The sequence below is a fragment of the Anthonomus grandis genome, chromosome 4 (genome assembly GCF_022605725.1).
Source record: "Anthonomus grandis grandis chromosome 4, icAntGran1.3, whole genome shotgun sequence".
Taxonomy (NCBI): Eukaryota; Metazoa; Arthropoda; class Insecta; order Coleoptera; family Curculionidae; genus Anthonomus; species Anthonomus grandis.
The window spans coordinates 9,950,064-9,972,893 of NC_065549.1; the positions used below are offsets into that span (position 1 = coordinate 9,950,064).

The following is a 22,830-nucleotide window of genomic DNA, read 5'->3' on the forward strand; positions in this document are numbered from 1 at the left end:
ATTCTTGTTTTTGTAAAATTCAAGAAAAAAAATTAATGAAATAAAAAGAAATAGAGTAGAGAAGAAAGGAATAGAACAAAAAGCAAAAAAATATATAGAAATATAAAGTTACATAAAACTTACATAAAGGTTCACAAAAATGGAAAAAAAAACAGCAAAAGAAAGCAGAACAATTTTAAGAGAATTACTAGAATAGTAACTTCCAGTTTACTCATAATATATTACGGTTATAACCGAAATAATTCTCAGTCATTAAATATAAGACAGAAATTAAAACAATATCGAAGGTAAAAAATATTTCCCATAATAAAAACTTAAATAAAAAAACAATAAAAAAATATTATAAAGCATTATAGTAAATAAACAAAGCATTTATCCCCTATTTAAAATGAATTATTTAAACCATTATGTATATTCTTTAAAAAACAAAGTATTATTTATGAATGAAATATAGTATATTACGTAATAGATTTCAGTGTTGATCCTGATGTCATAGATACTAATTTAATTTATAAATTAGTACTTAGGACATCATCACACTTTAGGAACGACAGAAGCAATGTTCGCTAGCCTTACCATGCAAAGTACATACAAAAAAAATATATTTCTTTAAAAAGTCGGTGTTACCTAAAGTAAATAAGCCTCTATCCTACGTTATATTTATGAGATTTTCTGTAACATATCAAACAAAATGGGATGTTGATTATCAGAAATATAAAAATGTGATAATATGTTTTAAACTGTGTTTTATTTTATATATACATTTAAAAGAGGTCCACCCTTATATTATATCACAATATAGTTCTTAACGTATCATTTAAAACTAAGTCCGACGATCCTTTAATTAACTTATAATCCTTTTTTATGTACTTAAGGTCTAATCCTAGTTTTATCAGTTTTTTACAAGTGAATTGTTGAGTTTTTGTTGGAGCTTCTTTTTTAAACGTTCCTATGAAAGCTATGGAGATGCTTTTTGAATAATTCCTAAAAATTTAATTTTTTAACAATATTTTAAAATTTATTTATTAAGTATACTTACTCTAAAATACTATCACATTCTTTGGTCCAGCCTCTACCCTCGTAAGCAGCACCATCCCCTCCAATAAGGAAATTATAGGGAATATCTTTCATACCGCGGCTTTCGATGTGGTAAGTTTGAAGTTGCCTAAAAGTGAATTTATAAGGTAAAAGGTCAAAGGGAAAATGTAAAAAAATTTGCTTAAAATAACAATGCGGTTAAAAAATAAGTCATTAGAAGGCTATTCAAACATTATTTGTTACGGTTCTTGCTAAATCAATTGAAAGTGGGGTTGAATAAAACTCAGGTTTTAGGTTTTATTATTGCCGACGTTTTCACCTATATTAGGCCATCTTCAGGGCGATAAAAAGTAAAAACTTATTGTCCATCAACATTATAATTAAATCATTTAATTGTTCGGCTTTTGTTTACCAGGACCATTGTTTCTAATTAGAAAAATGTATGGTTCAGTAGATTTTTTTAGGCCTATAATTTTATGGTTTAGGGACAGGTTTTTTATATATTACAGTGGCAGCTCGTGGGAATAGGCAAGGTAGGCCGGGCCTACCCTAAAACCCTATATTACCTTTATTATCTTAACCCGGAAATATATTTTATTTAACGCAAAAAGCATCAAATCGCTTAAACGCACTTAAAAAACCACTAATAGGCCCGAACGAATCTGGCCGACCCCATCCACAATATATCCCTATAGAAAAATCGCGATGGATGGATTTTATATGCGCACTTACGGAAGTCATTTAGGCCCGACACGAGGTGGCCTGCGTTTGCTTTCGCGGTTGAATGTTTGTTTTTAGCGGAAAAAATTTATCGATTTGTACTTGAATTTGTTCTTAATTTGCTAATTCGTAGTTTGAGGGTTCGTGGTTAAATGTTTTTGTGAATTAAAAAGTTGTAGTGTTTTTAATTTTAAAGTTGTAGACATTGGCAAAGTGAAGTTGGTGAAAAACCTAATAATTAAATCCAGAAATTTGCAATGTTTTTACAAAGCTTTTGCCTATTACGTTTTTTTTTTTTTTTAAATTTAACACTAGTTGGTTGTGTAATTAAGATAAAGGCGTAAGAGGCCAAAGCCTTTTATTAGGCCTTAATTTTAAATTTTTATTTAAAATTAAAGGCTAAGTTTGAGGACTTAAATATTACTTTTTTTGGAATAGTAAGATAATATAATAGTCAAAAATGAGTTTATCTGAGCCTGAAGTTTTACCAAATTACAGTACTAGTACCAATAATGTTATGTTGGTACTTGGCAGTGGATTGGACATTATTGTTTCGTTGTTGGAATTACCATTGTCTAAAAGACCTGAGGCTGAAAGACGAAAAATTATTTTGAGTGACAGGCCTACTCCAAAACTGTGTATTGACCAAAAAGATGGGAAAAAAGTACGTACTTTTAATATCTCTTGGTATGATGTGTATAAATGGCTGTGTGGAAGTTATATTACAAAGAAACTGTATTGTTGGCCATGATTGTTGCTTTCGAATAAAAAGTGTGTATGGAATTGTGAAGGATACTCCAATTTAAAAAATATATCTGCATCGCTTAAGATACATTCAACTTGTAAAGAACATTTAAATAGTTTTTTGTCCTTTAAGGATGTACAAAAAAGAGAGTTTTCTGTTCATGACTTGTTAGACGAACAGTCAAAAATTCAAGTATAATGTCAAGTATAATGCTGAAGTTAAAATAAACCGAGAAATTATTAAAAAATTAATTGCTTTAACTTGTACTTTAGCTAAACAGGAACTGGCTTTTCGTGACCACAATGAGTCAGATGACTCTCTAAATCCTGGAAATTTCAAAGCAATTTGGGAATTAATGTTAAATTCAAATCCAGAACTAAAAGATCACTGGCAAAAAAAGACTTATTTTAGAGGCCTCTCAAAAACGATACAAAATGAACTCATTGACCTGATTAAAGATGAAATTTCCATTTTTATTCAAAATGCCATAATTAATTCCCCATTTTTTGCATGTATTGTTGATGAAACAACCGATATATAACTGAAAAGGCACAGTGTTCAATTGTATGCAGGTTAGTAGATGCAAATGGCATAGTTCAAGAATATTTCTTAGGATTCTTTGATTTAAGGGAAGATCGAAATGCTCCAGCGTTTCGCGATTTACTGTTTAGTGTGATTGGTAAATTTTACTGTAAAGCGAAACTAATTGATCAAACCTATGATGGAGCTAGTGTTATGTCGGGCCAACTAAACGGACTACAAAAATTAGTAAAAGACTCTGCACCATTAGCTATTTTTACCCATTGTTTTGCGCATCGCCTTAATCTAGTTTTACAGCAAAGTTGCTCCAATATTACGGCAGTAAAATTATTTTTTTCGACTCTTTAAGGAATTCCGGCTTATTTTCACCATTCCTCCAAAAGATTCCATTTCTAAAATATATTCCATAATAAAAATTTCATTTTTTAAATTTGTCGGAAAACGAATTCCTAGTGAAACGAAGTCTGAAGTGAGATGGAACTCGAATGCTAAAGTGTTAAATGCCATATTACAGGAGAGAAAAAAATTAATTGAAGTATTTCAGGAGATAATGAATTGTCCAGAATCAAATGCGAAGTCAATTAGGCAGGCAGATGGGTTTAAAAGAAAACTGGATGATCTGGATTTCGTATTTTTATTAAACGTTCTTAGCGACATATTTCAACAAACAGAGCTCTTATACAATGTGTTACAGAAAAAAAATAATGACATCCAGTTTTGTAACAATTCCGTTTCCAGATGTCTTGGAGTGTTAAAAAGCTTTTCTAAGCATATTAACGTTGCTCTTAGTGAGACAAATACAGAACTTACCTTAAATCGTAATGAACTTGGTGGTTTACCTAAAAATGATGGTAATCAAATCACTTTGGATAAAGCCAAAACTAAATTTAGACGAATATTTTTTGAAATTTTGGACAATAATATAACTCAATTAGAGCAACGTTTTTCGGACTATAGCAAGTTTCAATTTCTGCAGTTGGGTGATACTAAAAAATTTTCAGAATATGGAGGAGTATTTCCGCAAAAACCATTGGACTCGTTAATAAATACTTATGGAGCACTTTTTGATAAATCATTATTGAAAACAGAACTAGAAACCATTTTCTCACCAATACACCGTGAACAATTTTACGATAAAAGTTTGTTGGGTCTAATTAAAAGTATGCATGATAACGACACAAATGAAATTCTTCCTGAAAGTTACAAGTTGTTCTGTTTACTATTAATTTCAGTTGAAAGGACTTTTTCTACGTTAAAGCGAATAAAAACATCTTTGCGGAACACAATGACTCAAAATCGGCTTTCATCCTTATCTATTTTATCAATCCAAAAGGACATTCTCGCTCAATTAGTGGAAACTGGGGACACATTTTACGATAGGGTAATTGACAAATTTGCACGAAACAAAGATAGAAGAATTAACTTGCTTTATAGGTAATAAAACTCAAAACTGATAATTTACATATTAAGCTTAATTACTGTCGTTTCTTTTCATAGTGTCCCCCTTTTTAGTTCTCTAGTTCTCCCAAATTTTTTAAATTTGATAGAAAAAAAAACGTTTTTTTTTTTGGAAAAAATTCTTACAGTTAATGTTTTAAATGTATAATTACTTGACAACACCGGCCTATTATATGATTTTTCGGGCTTCATCGTGAGTGGGCACTTCTGCTATGGCCTACCCAAAATTTACCCCCACGAGCCGCCACTGATATATTACTCTTGGGATGGCCTAAGATAAGTCTATATACAACATTTGCTACTTTATGATCCTAGTGGTCATAAAAGAAAAAAAAAATATGGCTTAAACACTCTTATTTGAATGACGGCTTATTTAATTTTCAAGTCTAATATGCTAAATTAAGCCTAAATTTTCCTGGTTTTTAAGTCAAATTTAAACACTTTTTATATTAAGTGATATTTTAAGTCATGCTGTGTGTAACTATTTTTTTTTGATTTAAAGTCATCAATACTTGTTCTTTTCTTGTTAACTAAATTGTTTTCTTTATATTAAGAAGTTAAAGGAATATTCTTCAGGCTTAAAAGTTGAAGTAAAAGTAAACAAATTTAAAAGTATATAAATTTACTTAAACTAAGGTTGCGGTAAGGAGAAAACTAAAATCATACTTTATTAAAAATTAAGTTTAATGAAATTAAGTATAAGAAAATACAATCTAATTAATAAAAAATCGAAAAATCTTGTTTATCAAAATTTAAAAAAAAACATTTTTTCTAATCTTTTAAATTCAACTAAAAGCACAAACATTACGTATTTAATATTTAAAATAAAAAAAATATTTTTTCTTATTGAAAATAAAATAAAATACATGTTCCATTGACCATAATCAATATATAAAAATAGTTTACTTCAATATATATCTTTAAGATTACATTATCTTTTGTTATTTAAACCATAGTGGGTTTAAAACAACAAAAAATTTTATACATAAATTATAAATATTAGTACAAAATCTAAATACAACCATTTAAAAACAATAAAATTTAATGTAATGAGTTAATTTTTTTAAAGATTTATGACAGGAATAAGTGTATACCGTATAAATAAATTTATAAATTAAATTAACAGAATTGAGAAATTGATTCAAAAACCTTAGGAGAAGCTTCATTTTTTCATAAGTTTGAAATAATTTATGAGATATAATACATTTTTTGCGAGTACTCATTTTAGAAATGATTCTAATTTAATTAAAGTATTGTTTTTACCAGTTTGTTAGGTATGAATTAAAATACTCGATGAACAAAAATAGTTCACTGATTTTTACACACTTTTACTACTAAACACGATCACTAAAAATAATAATTTTCACGGTATTTATTTACTACTATTTATGTCCGATTTAAATATCGCACCAATATTCCAAACTAAGCCTTTCAGAGCGACGCGGCTCCTTATATACTCGGCTGACCATGGTTACGTAAGATTCGCTGAGGTTCGATGTGTCACAATGTCGGTGAACAGCTGGTATTCACGGCCTATATACTCGGCAGAAGGTTCCTTTCTTGCAACTGGATCTTTTGTAGAAATAACAATTAACTCTTTTCTCCAAAATATGTTATTGATAGTATAACAGCACAACAGTGCAAGCTCTGGTGTCTTGCACGTTTGTAGATCTAAGGACTACTTTACACTTAACCAGATACGCATCATTCTCCAGCTCAGGTTATCGAGTTACGCAAATCCTGCTTTAGAGAATACAAAGCGTCCCAAATGTTCTGATATGACGCCTCTTTGGTAACCAGGAAAAAGATCTTCCTATCAGTCTCTTCATCGGTTATCTTAAGTGCTTGCCTGACTCTGGGGTGAGACCTCAGAAAAACCTCAGCTCTTCTAAATTCCCATATTCCAGCACCTATTATGAAAGCAGTCTTTTACCGGTGTAGCATAAAAGAGATCTTCGATCCAGCCACAGTGTCCGAAGTGTCATCAATGCGAGGAAAAGGATAGTTGACCTTTTTAATCATGTTAAGGTGCTGGTAATTTACGCAGAGTCTGGTCGAGCCGTTTTTTTTTCTTTACCAGTACCACCAGTGAAAACCATGGACTGCTAGATAGTTCAATGGCGTGTTCCTTGGCCATACTTTCAATAATCTTATCAGCCTCCTCTCTCTTTACTAGTGGTAGTCTTTGAGCTGTCTGCCATATAGGATGAGAACTTCTTGTATTGATTTTGTGCTGGACTAGGACTCGAGACTAGGTTGATCCTCTAGTTCTTTTCAGTATCAAAAACATCTTGATATCTGTGGACTAAAGGTCTTAGCCTTGACGAGTTGTTGCGTAACGTATATCTAAATATCTTAAATGTCCTAAATAAGCAATGTCTTAGAACCAAATTTAAATTAAATAATTTTTTAGTTGATGTGTTAATTCTTGAATAAAGTGATGAGAGATGCAATATTTTTTTTAAAATTAACGATTTTATTAAGCGTATTATTAATTTTAAAATAAAATAAAATTCTATTTAAGTAAATCTCTCATTACTCGTCAGTCAACGCATCAACTTCTGTAATTCTACAAATTACTTAAAATTTAAATATCGCTCAATAGATCAGGCTTAAATTTCCCGCCATACGCCACCCAAGATGGCTGCCCCTGTCTTTGTCAACAACGTCAATAAAGCTGTCAACGGATTTTCTGTCTGTTCATTAGGCAACCCGCATTTCTCTATATTTGTGTTCTGTGTTTTCCACTTTTAGTGTACGTTCACACTGCTTGCTATACGACGCTGTGCTACGGTAGGCGATGCGTCGCTATTAGAATAAACATTAAGTAATTTATGCAGCTGTTCATACAGTTGGCTAGTGTGAGTGAAGCGATGCGATGCGATGAATAGCGTAGTTGCGCGATGGTTTAAAAACAAACTTGTTTGTTTTCGTAGCTCGACTCGCACAGTATCGTCGGAGATATTGCTGCAGAAATAATTGAATATGGATGCCGAAAAATTAATAATAATTAGCATCCAAACACGTGAACCATTGTGGAATCAACAATCAAAACAGTACCATAATAGAGACATTATTAGTGAATTATGGGATGAAGTAGCCAGAGACATGAACTCGTCAAGTAAGGTCTCAACTAAGGTTTAACTTTTTCTCTCTCTAATGATGATACCAGGTCTTCTAATTCTTTAGGAATAGCTTCCTGGTTGGCTTCCACATCTTTCCTTTGGAAGTACAGTAGACTCAAACATTGTAATCTTTTTCATGATGCACAACATTTTCCTCATTTTCTATCTTCAAGAGTACCACCTTATCGCTTTATCCTCAACCTCAGCCACTATCACAGGATGTTCAAATATGGCGTTTACTATGGTAAAGGTGACGTTTGTTTCACCATGGACTTAAATATCGCGGCAATATTCCGAGGTGAACTTCAAGTAAACTGTCAACTACCTGTCAGCTGCGACGTGGCTCCTTATATACTCAGCTGATCATGGTTCCGGAAGATTCGCTGTCCTTTCATGCGTCTCAACAGATGTCGTGGGGTGTGTCCGCTGGTTCCAGAATGACAGAGAACAGCTGATATTTTAACCCTGAACTACTACCGCCACATTTTTTTTTACATGTACTACTGATGGGTCCTCAGGACATATAATAATAAAATTGCCATAAAATCAATGAAAAAAAACTTTTATTCAAAAATTTAAAATTACGTGGGTATATCATACAGTACATAAAACGAAAAAAACCTAAAATTATTTTTCAGAACACTTAAGGCACAATTTTTTTCAGCATTGATTGCAAATGGGCAACTTACATATGTCACACTGGATAGCAGTTTTCCTATCCTTGTTGATGGGGCACTTGGCACACCTTTTTCTTTTACTTTATTCAGGAGGTACTTGAGGCTGCTCAGAAACTGGATTCGCAACCCCCAAAAGTTAAGCAATGAGGATTCGTATATTTGAGTGCACCTTCTTGTTGACCATTCTGAGTCGCAAATGAGTATCGTTTTATTTCTTTACCTTTTGATGCAAATTGGTACAATACTCGAGAATTTACACCTGCAATGTTCAATATAGCAAAAAAAATGGCCATTGGCCAACGGTTAGTTCTTCTGGATACTGAATACAACGCACATTTCGCATCTAATGCGTCAACTCCAGATTTTGTTTCATTATAAAAATGAATTATCTCCGGCTTTTTGGTTGTTTCGTTGACAGAATTGTCATGATGCATGCTAGTAATTAATATAACGCTTTTACTTTTTTTTGGCACATAGCTCACTATAGTGGTTGAAGAAGTAAATCCAAACGTTGATGAATGAATTGCACGTTTTCGCTTCGGTAAAAATTCAGGTGGCACAGATTTTTTATTTTTTCGTAAGGTTCCCGCGTACGTCAAACTGTTTTTCTTGAGTTCGTCGACGAGTTTCACTGAACTGTACCAGTTGTCCCCGGTGATGTTCCTGTTGGTGCCCTTAAACACTCCACAAGCCTAAGAACCACTCTTTTTGGATTTGATAATGTAGGCTTTTTTGTACCATCAACGGAACCGGCATAAATCTCTGCATCTACGAGATAATGCGTTTTAGCGTCAGCCAAAACCTGCACTTTAATTCCATATTTGGCAGGTTTGTTCCGAATATACATCCGAAATCCACACCTTCCTCGAAACGGTACAAGCATTTCGTCTACAGTTAGGTAAATTCCCAGTGAATAACATGACTTTGATCTAGCTACAAACTCATCAAAGAATTCCGACACAGCGGCCCACTTATCAGTTTTTACTCTTTCTTTTCGGGTTTCTACATTGTCAAATCTGAGACAGCTGAATAAAAAATCTGGCCAGACTCATAGTAGCACGAAAAATAGGTCTTCCTGTCTTATCTGTTGCCCACATAGAACGGACGTCTTCATGTTCAGATTTAAAGATGGACTGAAGATACAACAACCCAAAAGACGCCTTGATTTCACATATGTTGGTATTTTCAGTAAACGAAGGCCAAAATTTAGTTTGTGACTGAGCAAACCTTTTAGACTTTTTATCGTTTTCTCTGGTGGAGGTTATCTTCAAATTGGTAAAATCAACTAACTTTTGTATCATCTCATTAGAAATTAGTAGATTCCAAGCATCTACAGGCTCACGTGGAGGATTATTACGAGCAGGGCCAATAAGGCCAGGCAAGATAGTAACCAAATTATGAGCAGGGGTCGTACCTCTAATACCTGCTGTTTTTGACCATTTGGTATTGTCTTTCCTATACCAACTGTTCCTGATGGGCAACTCTTCTTCTTCCGAATCGGAGTTTTCTTGCTCTGTTTCGGAATTGTGCATTCTCGTCATTCTCTTCAGCCAATCTTTCTAGTTCCTCTAACACAGCTTCTCTGTTTGGAAAACCAACGGATACACTTTTCTTGCTCGAGCCCATTTGGTTTGAGTCTTCCATACTTTTCCAAAAGTCTTCAGACTCTAAAATATTTCTTAACGCATGTTCTGACAATGCCCTAGAACTGGACGCCATTGCGTTGCATTTACTGAAAGATAGTAAAAAAATACATTTTATATCTATTAACTTATACCTTATGGCCACTAGTACCTATTCTTGTGAAATAGATAAATACCTTGCAAAAAAATACAACGAAATAGATACTTTCAAACCAATAAGCAGTTAATTACAACTGTACAGTTGTAATCTAGTATGTAGTCTATAGATTACAGTTGTAATCTATAGACGGTGCTACGGGTTAATATCGCTTCAATATTTCACCAAAATTAAATTAATTAAAAGAAAAAAATTAATTAAAGCTTACTTAATTTTTTTAACACTTTTTAAATTTTTTAAGTTTAAATAAAAAACCACATAAGAAAGTAGAAGACTTCCTTGAAGAAAACCAAAAGAAAAATAACTGAAAATGAACGCAATATTATATTTTTTAATAATTAACATTTTTTAAGTGTCGTTACATTATTTTTTTTCATTTAAATAAATCGGTTAAAAAACTGAATAATAAATTTTTTATTATTTTATAAATGTAACTGAATATACATAAAATCATAATTTATATTAATAAACTTGCTTAAAAATAATCGTAATATTATAATAATTATTTTTTTAAAGATTTGATAAATATGTTTTTAAAGTTAACTGAAACAAGTAGAATAAAAAACTGAGTATATAAATATATTTTACTTACAAATTAATTTTATATCCTTTTAATATAAATTTTCAAAATTTTAAATAAAAATAAAAAAACCTTTTTTAAAGCATAATAACCTGGACTTAAAGCACAAAAATTTGTATTTAGAACTTGTAATTAAAATAAAACTTAAAAACTATATGTTTAATAAAAAGTGGGAAAATCCCAGAATTGCTACTAAATTTTCATATTTTGTGTAATTAAAAATTTGAAAACATCATTAACACGTCTTGATAAGTTAAATTGATTTTAATCTACTTAATGATTAAACAAACAAGTTTGGTCAAAGTCCCAAACTTAATCACTTATTAATAGTCACACTTTGGAACGTTCTACAAATTCAAAGCCGGCATTTCTCGCATTTAAATAATTTTATAAAATAAATAAAATATTTTATAAGTGAAAGTCCATTTACCTGACATGAAACACACATTGGGCCTGCGAACTACAATTTTCCGTACCAGTATGGTATAACATAACATAAGGCACAGGTGTAACTAATGGCAACGTTTTATTTGGCGGTTGTGCCACCCATTCTTGACGTGAAACCAACCTAATTTTGGTCTTAAGCTGACTCTCATCTGTCCAGTCTAAAAAACGATGTAACTTTAACCCATAATCCAAAGAACTATCTTATACCTTTAAGTTATGCATTATAGAAATATATAATGTATTTTGTTTTACCTGGTTCGTAATCAATAGGTTTGATCAGCTCCGGTTCCTCAATATAAAATTGGTCCTTTGAGGAGCCTTTTTTATTGACTAGAATTTCTATTGTTAAGACTATAGTACATATGAAGACTATTCCTAATAGTAGTAGAAGTTTTACTGTTCTATTCTGTTGGAGCTTTTGTAGGCATAGGCAAGGTAAACCTGAGAGAGTAATATTATTAGTTGGATAAAACATTTTAATACTTATTAATTTAGAAATGATGGAAAAATCTTGTACGCAATTATCTAAAAATAGGGCAAATATATTTAGAAAGCCAATAAAATAATTTAACTCGACACAATAAGGTAAATATTAACATAAGGGAATCCCCTTAGATACAGATAATTTAAAGTCATAATACCACATTAAAATATTGTATTACTAACCTTTTTTCTTTTGCGTTTCCTTATTAGTGTTTTCCTTAAAGCTGTGCTTCTGTTCCTGTTCAACTTCCTCTTTAACATTCTCATCATCAACAAACCCTATGTTATCACATTTATACAACTGTATAGTGACTGGTCCATGATAAATGTGCTTATCACCAATATGTACATCATTGGAATCTTGTATGAGAACTGCTCCAATATTCGGCTTGAGTCCACGAGGTTCTCCTAAGAGTTGCACAATGGGGTCAGGGTTGTATTGGGATGATAGGGCTAAACTCTGGCTTACTGGGTGGGACTCTATTATTGTCATTCCTCTGGTTGGGTTAAGATTAGTGTTTTGGGGTTGACAGTATCATAATGAGCTGAAAAGGTTGGTGGTAGTATTATTAATAGTCAATAAAAATCAAAGAAGTTATATTTTAGTTTGATTAATAATAATACAAATATGTTTATTTATGCATTTGAGCAAATTGCATCAGGAGGGTACAATATGCGTAGGATCTAGATAGTGGTATTACAGAAAAAAAGTTTAAAAAATCATTCTCATATTCCTTCTTCGTCCGAGGTATCACACATCTTAATGATAAAATGAAGTTTTTTCTCAATATTTAGGTTAAATATGATGCTATGATGTTATATAATACCAATCATATAGTTAGGAATCAAATTTATTATGTCTTAAATAATAAGGGTAAGCGAAATGTTATAATATCGGCTAAGTCCTATCCTGGAGCAGACACAGTAACAGATCATAATTTAGTAAAGAAACCTCAGCAAAACAAAACACATCTGCAAACCTTAAATTTTAAAAGCTCAATAATGAGAGATCAATTAACCAAGAATATTGACACCAAACTAAGTAAGAACTAAGTAAGATGACTGACGAAATTTTAAAGCTAAAAGAGGGAAGAAGATCGTACAAAAACATGGACAACATGGCATATAACCAACCATACATATGGAAATAACGAACAGAATACGCAAAGCCAAAGAAAAATTGTATAGAGAAAAATGTATAGAAATAGAGGATTCTCTAATAAAACACAATAATCTTAGTCTCCATAAAAAAATTAGGGAGTGAGCTGATGAAAAAAGCCTTTTTAATTTAGACGAATTGTAGAAATATCTACCAAAATAGTTCCTACGAGCCAGACATTCATCGATTTTATAGTGAGTAATGACAGACATCTGACACACATGGTACATCTTATACCTAATATTAGCGACCACTCAATTTTCTCTATTTATCTCAATCAGTAAAATAAGAACCAATAGGTACTTATTTTCCTGATAGAAGGAATAGAAGACGTTAAGCATAAAAAAACTTCTAGGGAAAGAATATTTCGTCATAGATTTACTAGCTGACTCATTGATCACTAATATTGAAATAATGTCAGACCAAATGTAACCTAAAGTTCAGATTATCCGGAATCAAAAATATGTGGATGAAAAATGGATAACGTCTGACATTAAAAATATGATATGAGAAAGATTCTTTATACAAAAGGCCCGTTTTAGATAAAAATGACGGTGTCTGGGAATAGTATAAAACTAAAATAAATATTGTTCATTAAATTAAAGTAAAGAGAAGGAAAAAAATTATGCAGAATGCATTGGCGAAACAAGAACAATCGTAAAAAATTGTGAAAAAAAAAACTAGTCTCTAGGCATAATTTATCATCGATTTATCAAACTTTGCATAAAAATTTAATAAATATTCTTTAAAAAGAATAAGTATCAAAAATTCCATATCTCTCCGTTTTTGAGGCCAAAAATGGGCATCAAAAATGCCATATCTCGGCTATTATAAAAGCTACGACCTTGCGGATGGTCTTGTTGAATTCAGAACGACGAAACTAAGATAAAACCGTTGAAATTTTCCCGATAACTCCCATAGAAGCCGAGATATCGGCCTTCAAAGTTTGGGTTTTTTCATTTTTCGGGTATACCCCCCCGTCTGGATTTTTTCCAGAAAAATTCTTTTATTTCGAATTCGAACTAACTATACCAGCGGATTGTTCTCATCAAGTAGATCACGAAAATACCGGGATATAACAGGATTCGATCAGAAATAAGGAAATGAGAGCACTTTAAAAATTCGGAAATTGTCACTTTTTGACCTCGTTTTTGAGGCCAAAAATTGGCGTCAAAAATGCCATATCTCGGCCATCGTAAAAGATACGACCTTGCGGATGGTCTCGTTGGATTCAGAAGGACGAAACTAAGTCAAAACCATTGGAATTTTCCCGATAGGGCCCATAGAAGCCGAGATATGGACCTCCAAAGTTTAAGATTTTTCATGTTTATGGTATACCCCCCCGTATTGAATTTTTCACCAAAAATTGATTTTTTTCGAATTTGAACTAACTATACCAGCGGCTTGTTCCCATCACCTACAACACAAAAACACCCGGTTATAATAAGTTTCGAGAAAAACTAAGGGAATTATAGCACTTTGAAAATGCGAAAAATCGATTTCCTTTAAACCCGAAAATAGCTATAGAAACCCCTATCAGCGGCTTATTCTTATCACCAATATTACGAAAACACCGGGTTATAACGAAATTCGACCAGAACAAGTGGAATTATAGCACTTTGAAAATTCGGAAAAAAGTCAATTTTCGACCTCGTTTTTGAGCCCAAAAATGGGCCACAAAAATGCGAGATCTCAGCTAATATGGGAGCTACGACCTTGCGGATGATCTCGTTGGATTCAGAAAATCGAAACTAAGTCAAAACCGTTGGAATTTTCGCGATAGGGCCCTATAGAAGCCAAGATATGGACCTCCAAAGTTTGAGATTTTTCATTTTTAGGGTATACCCCCCCGTATCAAATTTTTCACCAAAAACTGATTTTTTTCAAATTTGAACTAACTATACCCGCGGCTTGTTTCCATCACCTGCAACACGAAAACACCGGATTATAATGAGTTTCGAGAAAAACTAAGGGAATTATAGCACTTTGAAAATGCGAAAAATCGATTTTCTTTAAACCCGAAAATAGCAATAGAAACCCCTGTCAGCGGCTTATTCCCATCACCTTCATTACGAAAACACCAGGTTATAACAGAATTCGACCAGAACAAGTGGAATTATAGCACTTTGAAAATTCGGAAAAAAGTCAATTTTCGACCCCGTTTTTGAGCCCAAAAATGGGCTATAAAAATGCGAGATCTCAGCTAATATGGGAGCTACGACCTTGCGGATGGTCTCGTTGGATTCAGAAGGACGAAACTAAGTCAAAACCGTTGGAATTTTCCCGATAGGACCCATAGAAGCCGAGATATGGACCTCCAAAGTTTGAGAATTTTCATTTTTAGGGTATACCCCCCCGTATCAAATTTTTCACCAAAAACTGATTTTTTTTGAATTTGAACTAACTATACCAGCGGCTTGTTTCCATCACCTGCAACACGAAAACACCGGGTTATAATGAGTTTCGAGAAAAACTAACGGAATTATAGCACTTTGAATATGCGAAAAATCGATTTTCTTTAAACCCGAAAATAGCAATAGAAACCCCTGTCAGCGGCTTATTCCCATCACCTACATGACGAAAACAACGGGTTATAACGGAATTCGACCAGAACAAGTGGAATTATAGCACTTTGAAAATTCGGAAAAAAGTCAATTTTTGACCCCGTTTTTGAGCCCAAAAATGGGCTATAAAAATGCGAGATCTCAGCTAATATGGGAGCTACTACCTTGCGGATGGTCTCGTTGGATTCAGAAGGACAAAACTAAGTTAAAACCGTTGGAATTTTCCCGATAGGACCCATAGAAGCCGAGATATGGACCTCCAAAGTTTCAGATTTTTCATTTTTAGGGTATACCCCCCCGAATCAAATTTTTCACCAAAAACTGATTTTTTTCGAATTTGAACTAACTATACCAGCGGCTTGTTTCCATCACCTGCAACACGAAAACACCGGGTTAAAATGAGTTTCGAGAAAAACTAACGGAATTATAGCACTTTGAATATGCGAAAAATCGATTTTCTTTAAACCCGAAAATAGCTAGAGAAACCCCTATCAGCGGCTTATTCTTATCACCAATATTACGAAAACACCGGGTTATAACAGAATTCGACCAGAACAAGTAGAATAATAGCACTTTGAAAATTCGGAGAAAAGTCAATTTTTGACCCCGTTTTTGAGCCCAAAAATGGGCTATAAAAATGCGAGATCTCAGCTAATATGGGAGCTACGACCTTGCGGATGGTCTCGTTGGATTCAGAAGGACGAAACTAAGTCAAAACCGTTGGAATTTTCCCGATAGGACCCATAGAAGCCGAGATATGGACCTCCAAAGTTTGAGATTTTTCATTTTTAGGGTATACCCCCCCGTATCAAATTTTTCACCAAAAACTGATTTTTTTCGAATTTGAACTAACTATACCAGCGGCTTGTTTCCATCACCTGCAACACGAAAACACCGGGTTATAATGAGTTTCGAGAAAAACTAACGGAATTATAGCACTTTGAATATGCGAAAAATCGATTTTCTTTAAACCCGAAAATAGCAATAGAAACCCCTGTCAGCGGCTTATTCCCATCACCTACATGACGAAAACACCGGGTTATAACAGAATTCGACCAGAACAAGTGGAATTATAGCACTTTGAAAATTCGGAAAAAAGTCAATTTTTGACCCCGTTTTTGAGCCCAAAAATGGGCTATAAAAATGCGAGATCTCAGCTAATATGGGAGCTACGACCTTGCGGATGGTCTCGTTGGATTCAGAAGGACGAAACTAAGTCAAAACCATTGGAATTTTCCCGATAGGACCCATAGAAGCCGAGATATGGACCTCCAAAGTTTGAGATTTTTCATTTTTAGGGTATACCCCCCCGTATCAAATTTTTCACCAAAAACTGATTTTTGTCGAATTTGAACTAACTATACCAGCGGCTTGTTTCCATCACCTGCAACACGAAAACACCGGGTTATAATGAGTTTCGAGAAAAACTAACGGAATTATAGCACTTTGAATATGCGAAAAATTGATTTTCTTTAAACCCGAAAATAGCTAGAGAAACCCCTATCAGCGGCTTATTCTTATCACCAATATTACGAAAACACCGGGTTATAACAGAATTCGACCAGAACAAGTGGAATTATAGCACTTTGAAAATTCGGAAAAAAGTCAATTTTTGACCCCGTTTTTGAGCCCAAAAATGGGCTATAAAAATGCGAGATCTCAGCTAATATGGGAGCTACGACCTTGCGGATGGTCTCGTTGGATTCAGAAGGACGAAACTAAGTCAAAACCGTTGGAATTTTCCCGATAGGACCCATAGAAGCCGAGATATGGACCTCCAAAGTTTGAGATTTTTCATTTTTAGGGTATACCCCCCCGTATCAAATTTTTCACCAAAAACTGATTTTTTTCGAATTTGAACTAACTATACCAGCGGCTTGTTTCCATCACCTGCAACACGAAAACACCGGGTTATAATGAGTTTCGAGAAAAACTAACGGAATTATATAGCACTTTGAATAAGCGAAAAATCGATTTTCTTTAAACCCGAAAATAGCTAGAGAAACCCCTATCAGCGGCTTATTCTTATCACCAATATTACGAAAACACCGGGTTATAACAGAATTCGACCAGAACAAGTGGAATTATAGCACTTTGAAAATTCGGAAAAAAGTCAATTTTTGACCCCGTTTTTGAGCCCAAAAATGGGCTATAAAAATCCGAGATCTCAGCTAATATGGGAGCTACGACCTTGCGGATGGTCTTGTTGGATTCAGAAGGACGAAACTAAGTCAAAACCGTTGGAATTTTTCCGATAGGACCCATAGAAGCCGAGATATGGACCTCCAAAGTTTGAGATTTTTCATTTTTAGGGTATACCCCCCCGTATCAAATTTTTCACCAAAAACTGATTTTTTTCGAATTTGAACTAACTATACCAGCGGCTTGTTTCCATCACCTGCAACACGAAAACACCGGGTTATAATGAGTTTCGAGAAAAACTAACGGAATTATAGCACTTTGAATATGCGAAAAATCGATTTTCTTTAAACCCGAAAATAGCTAGAGAAACCCCTATCAGCGACTTATTCTTATCACCAATATTACGAAAACACCGGGTTATAACAGAATTCGACCAGAACAAGTGGAATTATAGCACTTTGAAAATTCGGAAAAATGTCAATTTTTGACCCCGTTTTGGAGCCCAAAAATGGGCTATAAAAATGCGAGATCTCAGCTAATATGGGAGCTACGACCTTGCGGATGGTCTCGTTGGATTCAGAAGGACGAAACTAAGTCAAAACCGTTGGAATTTTCCCGATAGGACCCATAGAAGCCGAGATATGGACCTCCAAAGTTTGAGATTTTTCATTTTTAGGGTATACCCCCCCGTATCAAATTTTTCACCAAAAACTGATTTTTTTAGAATTTGAACTAACTATACCAGCGGCTTGTTTCTATCACCTGCAACACGAAAACACCGGGTTATAATGAGTTTCGAGAAAAACTAACGGAATTATAGCACTTTGAATATGCGAAAAATCGATTTTCTTTAAACCCGAAAATAGCTAGAGAAACCCCTATCAGCGGCTTATTCTTATCACCAATATTACGAAAACACCGGGTTATAACAGAATTCGACCAGAACAAGTGGAATTATAGCACTTTGAAAATTCGGAAAAAAGTCAATTTTTGACCCCGTTTTTGAGCCCAAAAATGGGCTATAAAAATGCGAGATCTCAGCTAATATGGGAGCTACGACCTTGCGGATAGTCTCGTTGGATTCAGAAGGACGAAACTAAGTCAAAACCATTGGAATTTTCCCGATAGGACCCATAGAAGCCGAGATATGGACCTCCAAAGTTTGAGATTTTTCATTTTTAGGGTATACCCCCCCGTACCAAATTTTTCACCAAAAACTGATTTTTTTCGAATTTGAACTAACTATACCAGCGGCTTGTTTCCATCACCTGCAACACGAAAACACCGGGTTATAATGAGTTTCGAGAAAAACTAACGGAATTATAGCACTTTGAATATGCGAAAAATCGATTTTCTTTAAACCCGAAAATAGCTAGAGAAACCCCTATCAGCGGCTTATTCTTATCACCAATATTACGAAAACACCGGGTTATAACAGAATTCGACCAGAACAAGTGGAATTATAGCACTTTGAAAATTCGGAAAAAAGTCAATTTTTGACCCCGTTTTTGAGCCCAAAAATGGGCTATAAAAATGCGAGATCTCAGCTAATATGGGAGCTACGACCTTGCGGATGGTCTCGTTGGATTCAGAAGGACGAAACTAAGTCAAAACCGTTGGAATTTTCCCGATAGGACCCATAGAAGCCGAGATATGGACCTCCAAAGTTTAAGATTTTTCATTTTTAGGGTATACCCCCCCCGTATCAAATTTTTCACCAAAAACTGATTTTTTTCGAATTTGAACTAACTATACCAGCGGCTTGTTTCCATCACCTGCAACACGAAAACACCGGGTTATAATGAGTTTCAAGAAAAACTAACGGAATTATAGCACTTTGAATAAGCGAAAAATCGATTTTCTTTAAACCCGAAAATAGCTAGAGAAACCCCTATCAGCGGCTTATTCTTATCACCAATATTACGAAAACACCGGGTTATAACAGAATTCGACCAGAACAAGTGGAATTATAGCACTTTGAAAATTCGGAAAAAAGTCAATTTTTGACCCCGTTTTTGAGCCCAAAAATGGGATATAAAAATGCGAGATCTCAGCTAATATGGGAGCTACGACCTTGCGGATAGTCTCGTTGGATTCAGAAGGACGAAACTAAGTCAAAACCATTGGAATTTTCCCGATAGGACCCATAGAAGCCGAGATATGGACCTCCAAAGTTTGAGATTTTTCATTTTTAGGGTATACCCCCCCGTATCAAATTTTTTACCAAAAACTGATTTTTTTCGAATTTGAACTAACTATACCAGCGGCTTGTTTCCATCACCTGCAACACGAAAACACCGGGTTATAATGAGTTTCGAGAAAAACTAACGGAATTATAGCACTTTGAATATGCGAAAAATCGATTTTCTTTAAACCCGAAAATAGCTAGAGAAACCCCTATCAGCGACTTATTCTTATCACCAATATTACGAAAACACCGGGTTATAACAGAATTCGACCAGAACAAGTAGAATTATAGCACTTTGAAAATTCGGAAAAAAGTCAATTTTTGACCCCGTTTTGGAGCCCAAAAATGGGCTATAAAAATGCGAGATCTCAGCTAATATGGGAGCTACGACCTTGCGGATGGTCTCGTTGGATTCAGAAGGACGAAACTAAGTCAAAACCGTTGGAATTTTCCCGATAGGACCCATAGAAGCCGAGATATGGACCTCCAAAGTTTGAGATTTTTCATTTTTAGGGTATACCCCCCCGTATCAAATTTTTCACCAAAAACTGATTTTTTTAGAATTTGAACTAACTATACCAGCGGCTTGTTTCCATCACCTGCAACACGAAAACACCGGGTTATAATGAGTTTCGAGAAAAACTAACGGAATTATAGCACTTTGAATATGCGAAAAATCGATTTTCTTTAAACCCGAAAATAGCTAGAGAAACCCCTATCAGCGACTTATTCTTATCACCAATATTACGAAAACACCGGATTATAACAGAATTCGACCAGAACAAGTGGAATTATAGCACTTTGAAAATTCGGAAAAAAGTCAATTTTTGACCCCGTTTTTGAGCCCAAAAATGGGCTATAAAAATGCGAGATCTCAGCTAATATGGGAGCTACGACCTTGCGGATGGTCTCGTTGGATTCAGAAGGACGAAACTAAGTCAAAACCGTTGGAATTTTCCCGATAGGACCCATAGAAGCCGAGATATGGACCTCCAAAGTTTGAGATTTTTCATTTTTAGGGTATACCCCCCCGTATCAAATTTTTCACCAAAAACTGATTTTTTTCGAATTTGAACTAACTATACCAGCGGCTTGTTTCCATCACCTGCAACACGAAAACACCGGGTTATAATGAGTTTCGAGAAAAACTAACGGAATTATAGCACTTTGAATATGCGAAAAATCGATTTTCTTTAAACCCAAAAATAGCTAGAGAAACCCCTATCAGCGGCTTATTCTTATCACCAATATTACGAAAACACCGGGTTATAACAGAATTCGACCAGAACAAGTGGAATTATAGCACTTTGAAAATTCGGAAAAAAGTCAATTTTTGACCCCGTTTTTGAGCCCAAAAATGGGCTATAAAAATGCGAGATCTCAGCTAATATGGGAGCTACGACCTTGCGGATGGTCTCGTTGGATTCAGAAGGACGAAACTAAGTCAAAACCATTGGAATTTTCCTGATAGGACCCATAGAAGCCGAGATATGGACCTCCAAAGTTTGAGATTTTTCATTTTTAGGGTATACCCCCCCGTATCAAATTTTTTACCAAAAACTGATTTTTTTCGAATTTGAACTAACTATACCAGCGGCTTGTTTCCATCACCTGCAACACGAAAACACCGGGTTATAATGAGTTTCGAGAAAAACTAACGGAATTATAGCACTTTGAATATGCGAAAAATCGATTTTCTTTAAACCCGAAAATAGCTAGAGAAACCCCTATCAGCGACTTATTCTTATCACCAATATTACGAAAACACCGGGTTATAACAGAATTCGACCAGAACAAGTGGAATTATAGCACTTTGAAAATTCGGAAAAAAGTCAATTTTTGACCCCGTTTTTGAGCCCAAAAATGGGATATAAAAATGCGAGATCTCAGCTAATATGGGAGCTACGACCTTGCGGATGGTCTCGTTGGATTCAGAAGGACGAAACTAAGTCAAAACCGTTGGAATTTTCCCGATAGGACCCATAGAAGCCGAGATATGGACCTCCAAAGTTTGAGATTTTTCATTTTTAGGGTATACCCCCCCGTATCAAATTTTTCACCAAACACTGATTTTTTTCGAATTTGAACTAACTATACCAGCGGCTTGTTTCCATCACCTGCAACACGAAAACACCGGGTTATAATGAGTTTCGAGAAAAACTAACGGAATTATAGCACTTTGAATATGCGAAAAATCGATTTTCTTTAAACCCGAAAATAGCTAGAGAAACCCCTATCAGCGGCTTATTCTTATCACCAATATTACGAAAACACCGGGTTATAACAGAATTCGACCAGAACAAGTGGAATTATAGCACTTTGAAAATTCGGAAAAAAGTCAATTTTTGACCCCGTTTTTGAGCCCAAAAATGGGCTATAAAAATGCAAGATCTCAGCTAATATGGGAGCTACGACCTTGCGGATGGTCTCGTTGGATTCAGAAGGACGAAACTAAGTCAAAACCGTTGGAATTTTCCCGATAGGACCCATAGAAGCCGAGATATGGACCTCCAAAGTTTAAGATTTTTCATTTTTAGGGTATACCCCCCCCGTATCAAATTTTTCACCAAAAACTGATTTTTTTCGAATTTGAACTAACTATACCAGCGGCTTGTTTCCATCACCTGCAACACGAAAACACCGGGTTATAATGAGTTTCAAGAAAAACTAACGGAATTATAGCACTTTGAATAAGCGAAAAATCGATTTTCTTTAAACCCGAAAATAGCTAGAGAAACCCCTATCAGCGGCTTATTCTTATCACCAATATTACGAAAACACCGGGTTATAACAGAATTCGACCAGAACAAGTGGAATTATAGCACTTTGAAAATTCGGAAAAAAGTCAATTTTTGACCCCGTTTTTGAGCCCAAAAATGGGCTATAAAAATGCGAGATCTCAGCTAATATGGGAGCTACGACCTTGCGGATGGTCTCGTTGGATTCAGAAGGACGAAACTAAGTCAAAACCATTGGAATTTTCCCGATAGGACCCATAGAAGCCGAGATATGGACCTCCAAAGTTTGAGATTTTTCATTTTTAGGGTATACCCCCCCCTTATCAAATTTTTCACCAAAAACTGATTTTTTTCGAATTTGAACTAACTATACCAGCGGCTTGTTTCCATCACCTGCAACACGAAAACACCGGGTTATAATGAGTT

General features: G+C 34.5%; 1 protein-coding gene and 1 long non-coding RNA gene across 47 annotated transcripts in view; both read right to left on the reverse strand.

Moving 5' to 3' along the window:
• Positions 1-729: 729 nt before the first annotated feature.
• LOC126735513 (peptidoglycan-recognition protein LC-like) lies at positions 730-12,242 on the reverse strand. The gene is made up of 5 exons (XM_050439551.1): positions 11,797-12,242; positions 11,383-11,571; positions 11,114-11,288; positions 1,040-1,165; positions 730-984 (listed from the first exon to the last, which is right to left on the reverse strand). The coding sequence occupies exons 1-5, from the start codon at positions 12,104-12,106 to the stop codon at positions 792-794; spliced, it is 993 nt and encodes a 330-aa protein (XP_050295508.1). The 5' UTR covers positions 12,107-12,242; the 3' UTR covers positions 730-791.
• Positions 12,243-13,458: 1,216 nt separating this feature from the next.
• The window catches only part of LOC126735095 (uncharacterized), a 28,160-nt gene continuing 18,788 nt past the window's right edge, over positions 13,459-22,830 (reverse strand). For 11 of the 46 annotated variants that reach the window (XR_007660295.1, XR_007660293.1, XR_007660279.1 and 8 more), the window contains 4 exons: positions 22,082-22,588; positions 20,058-20,563; positions 18,033-18,538; positions 16,018-16,512 (listed from right to left, as the gene is read on the reverse strand). This is a non-coding gene — a long non-coding RNA (uncharacterized LOC126735095). The other 35 variants (XR_007660308.1, XR_007660292.1, XR_007660310.1 and 32 more) reach the window with 25 other exon arrangements.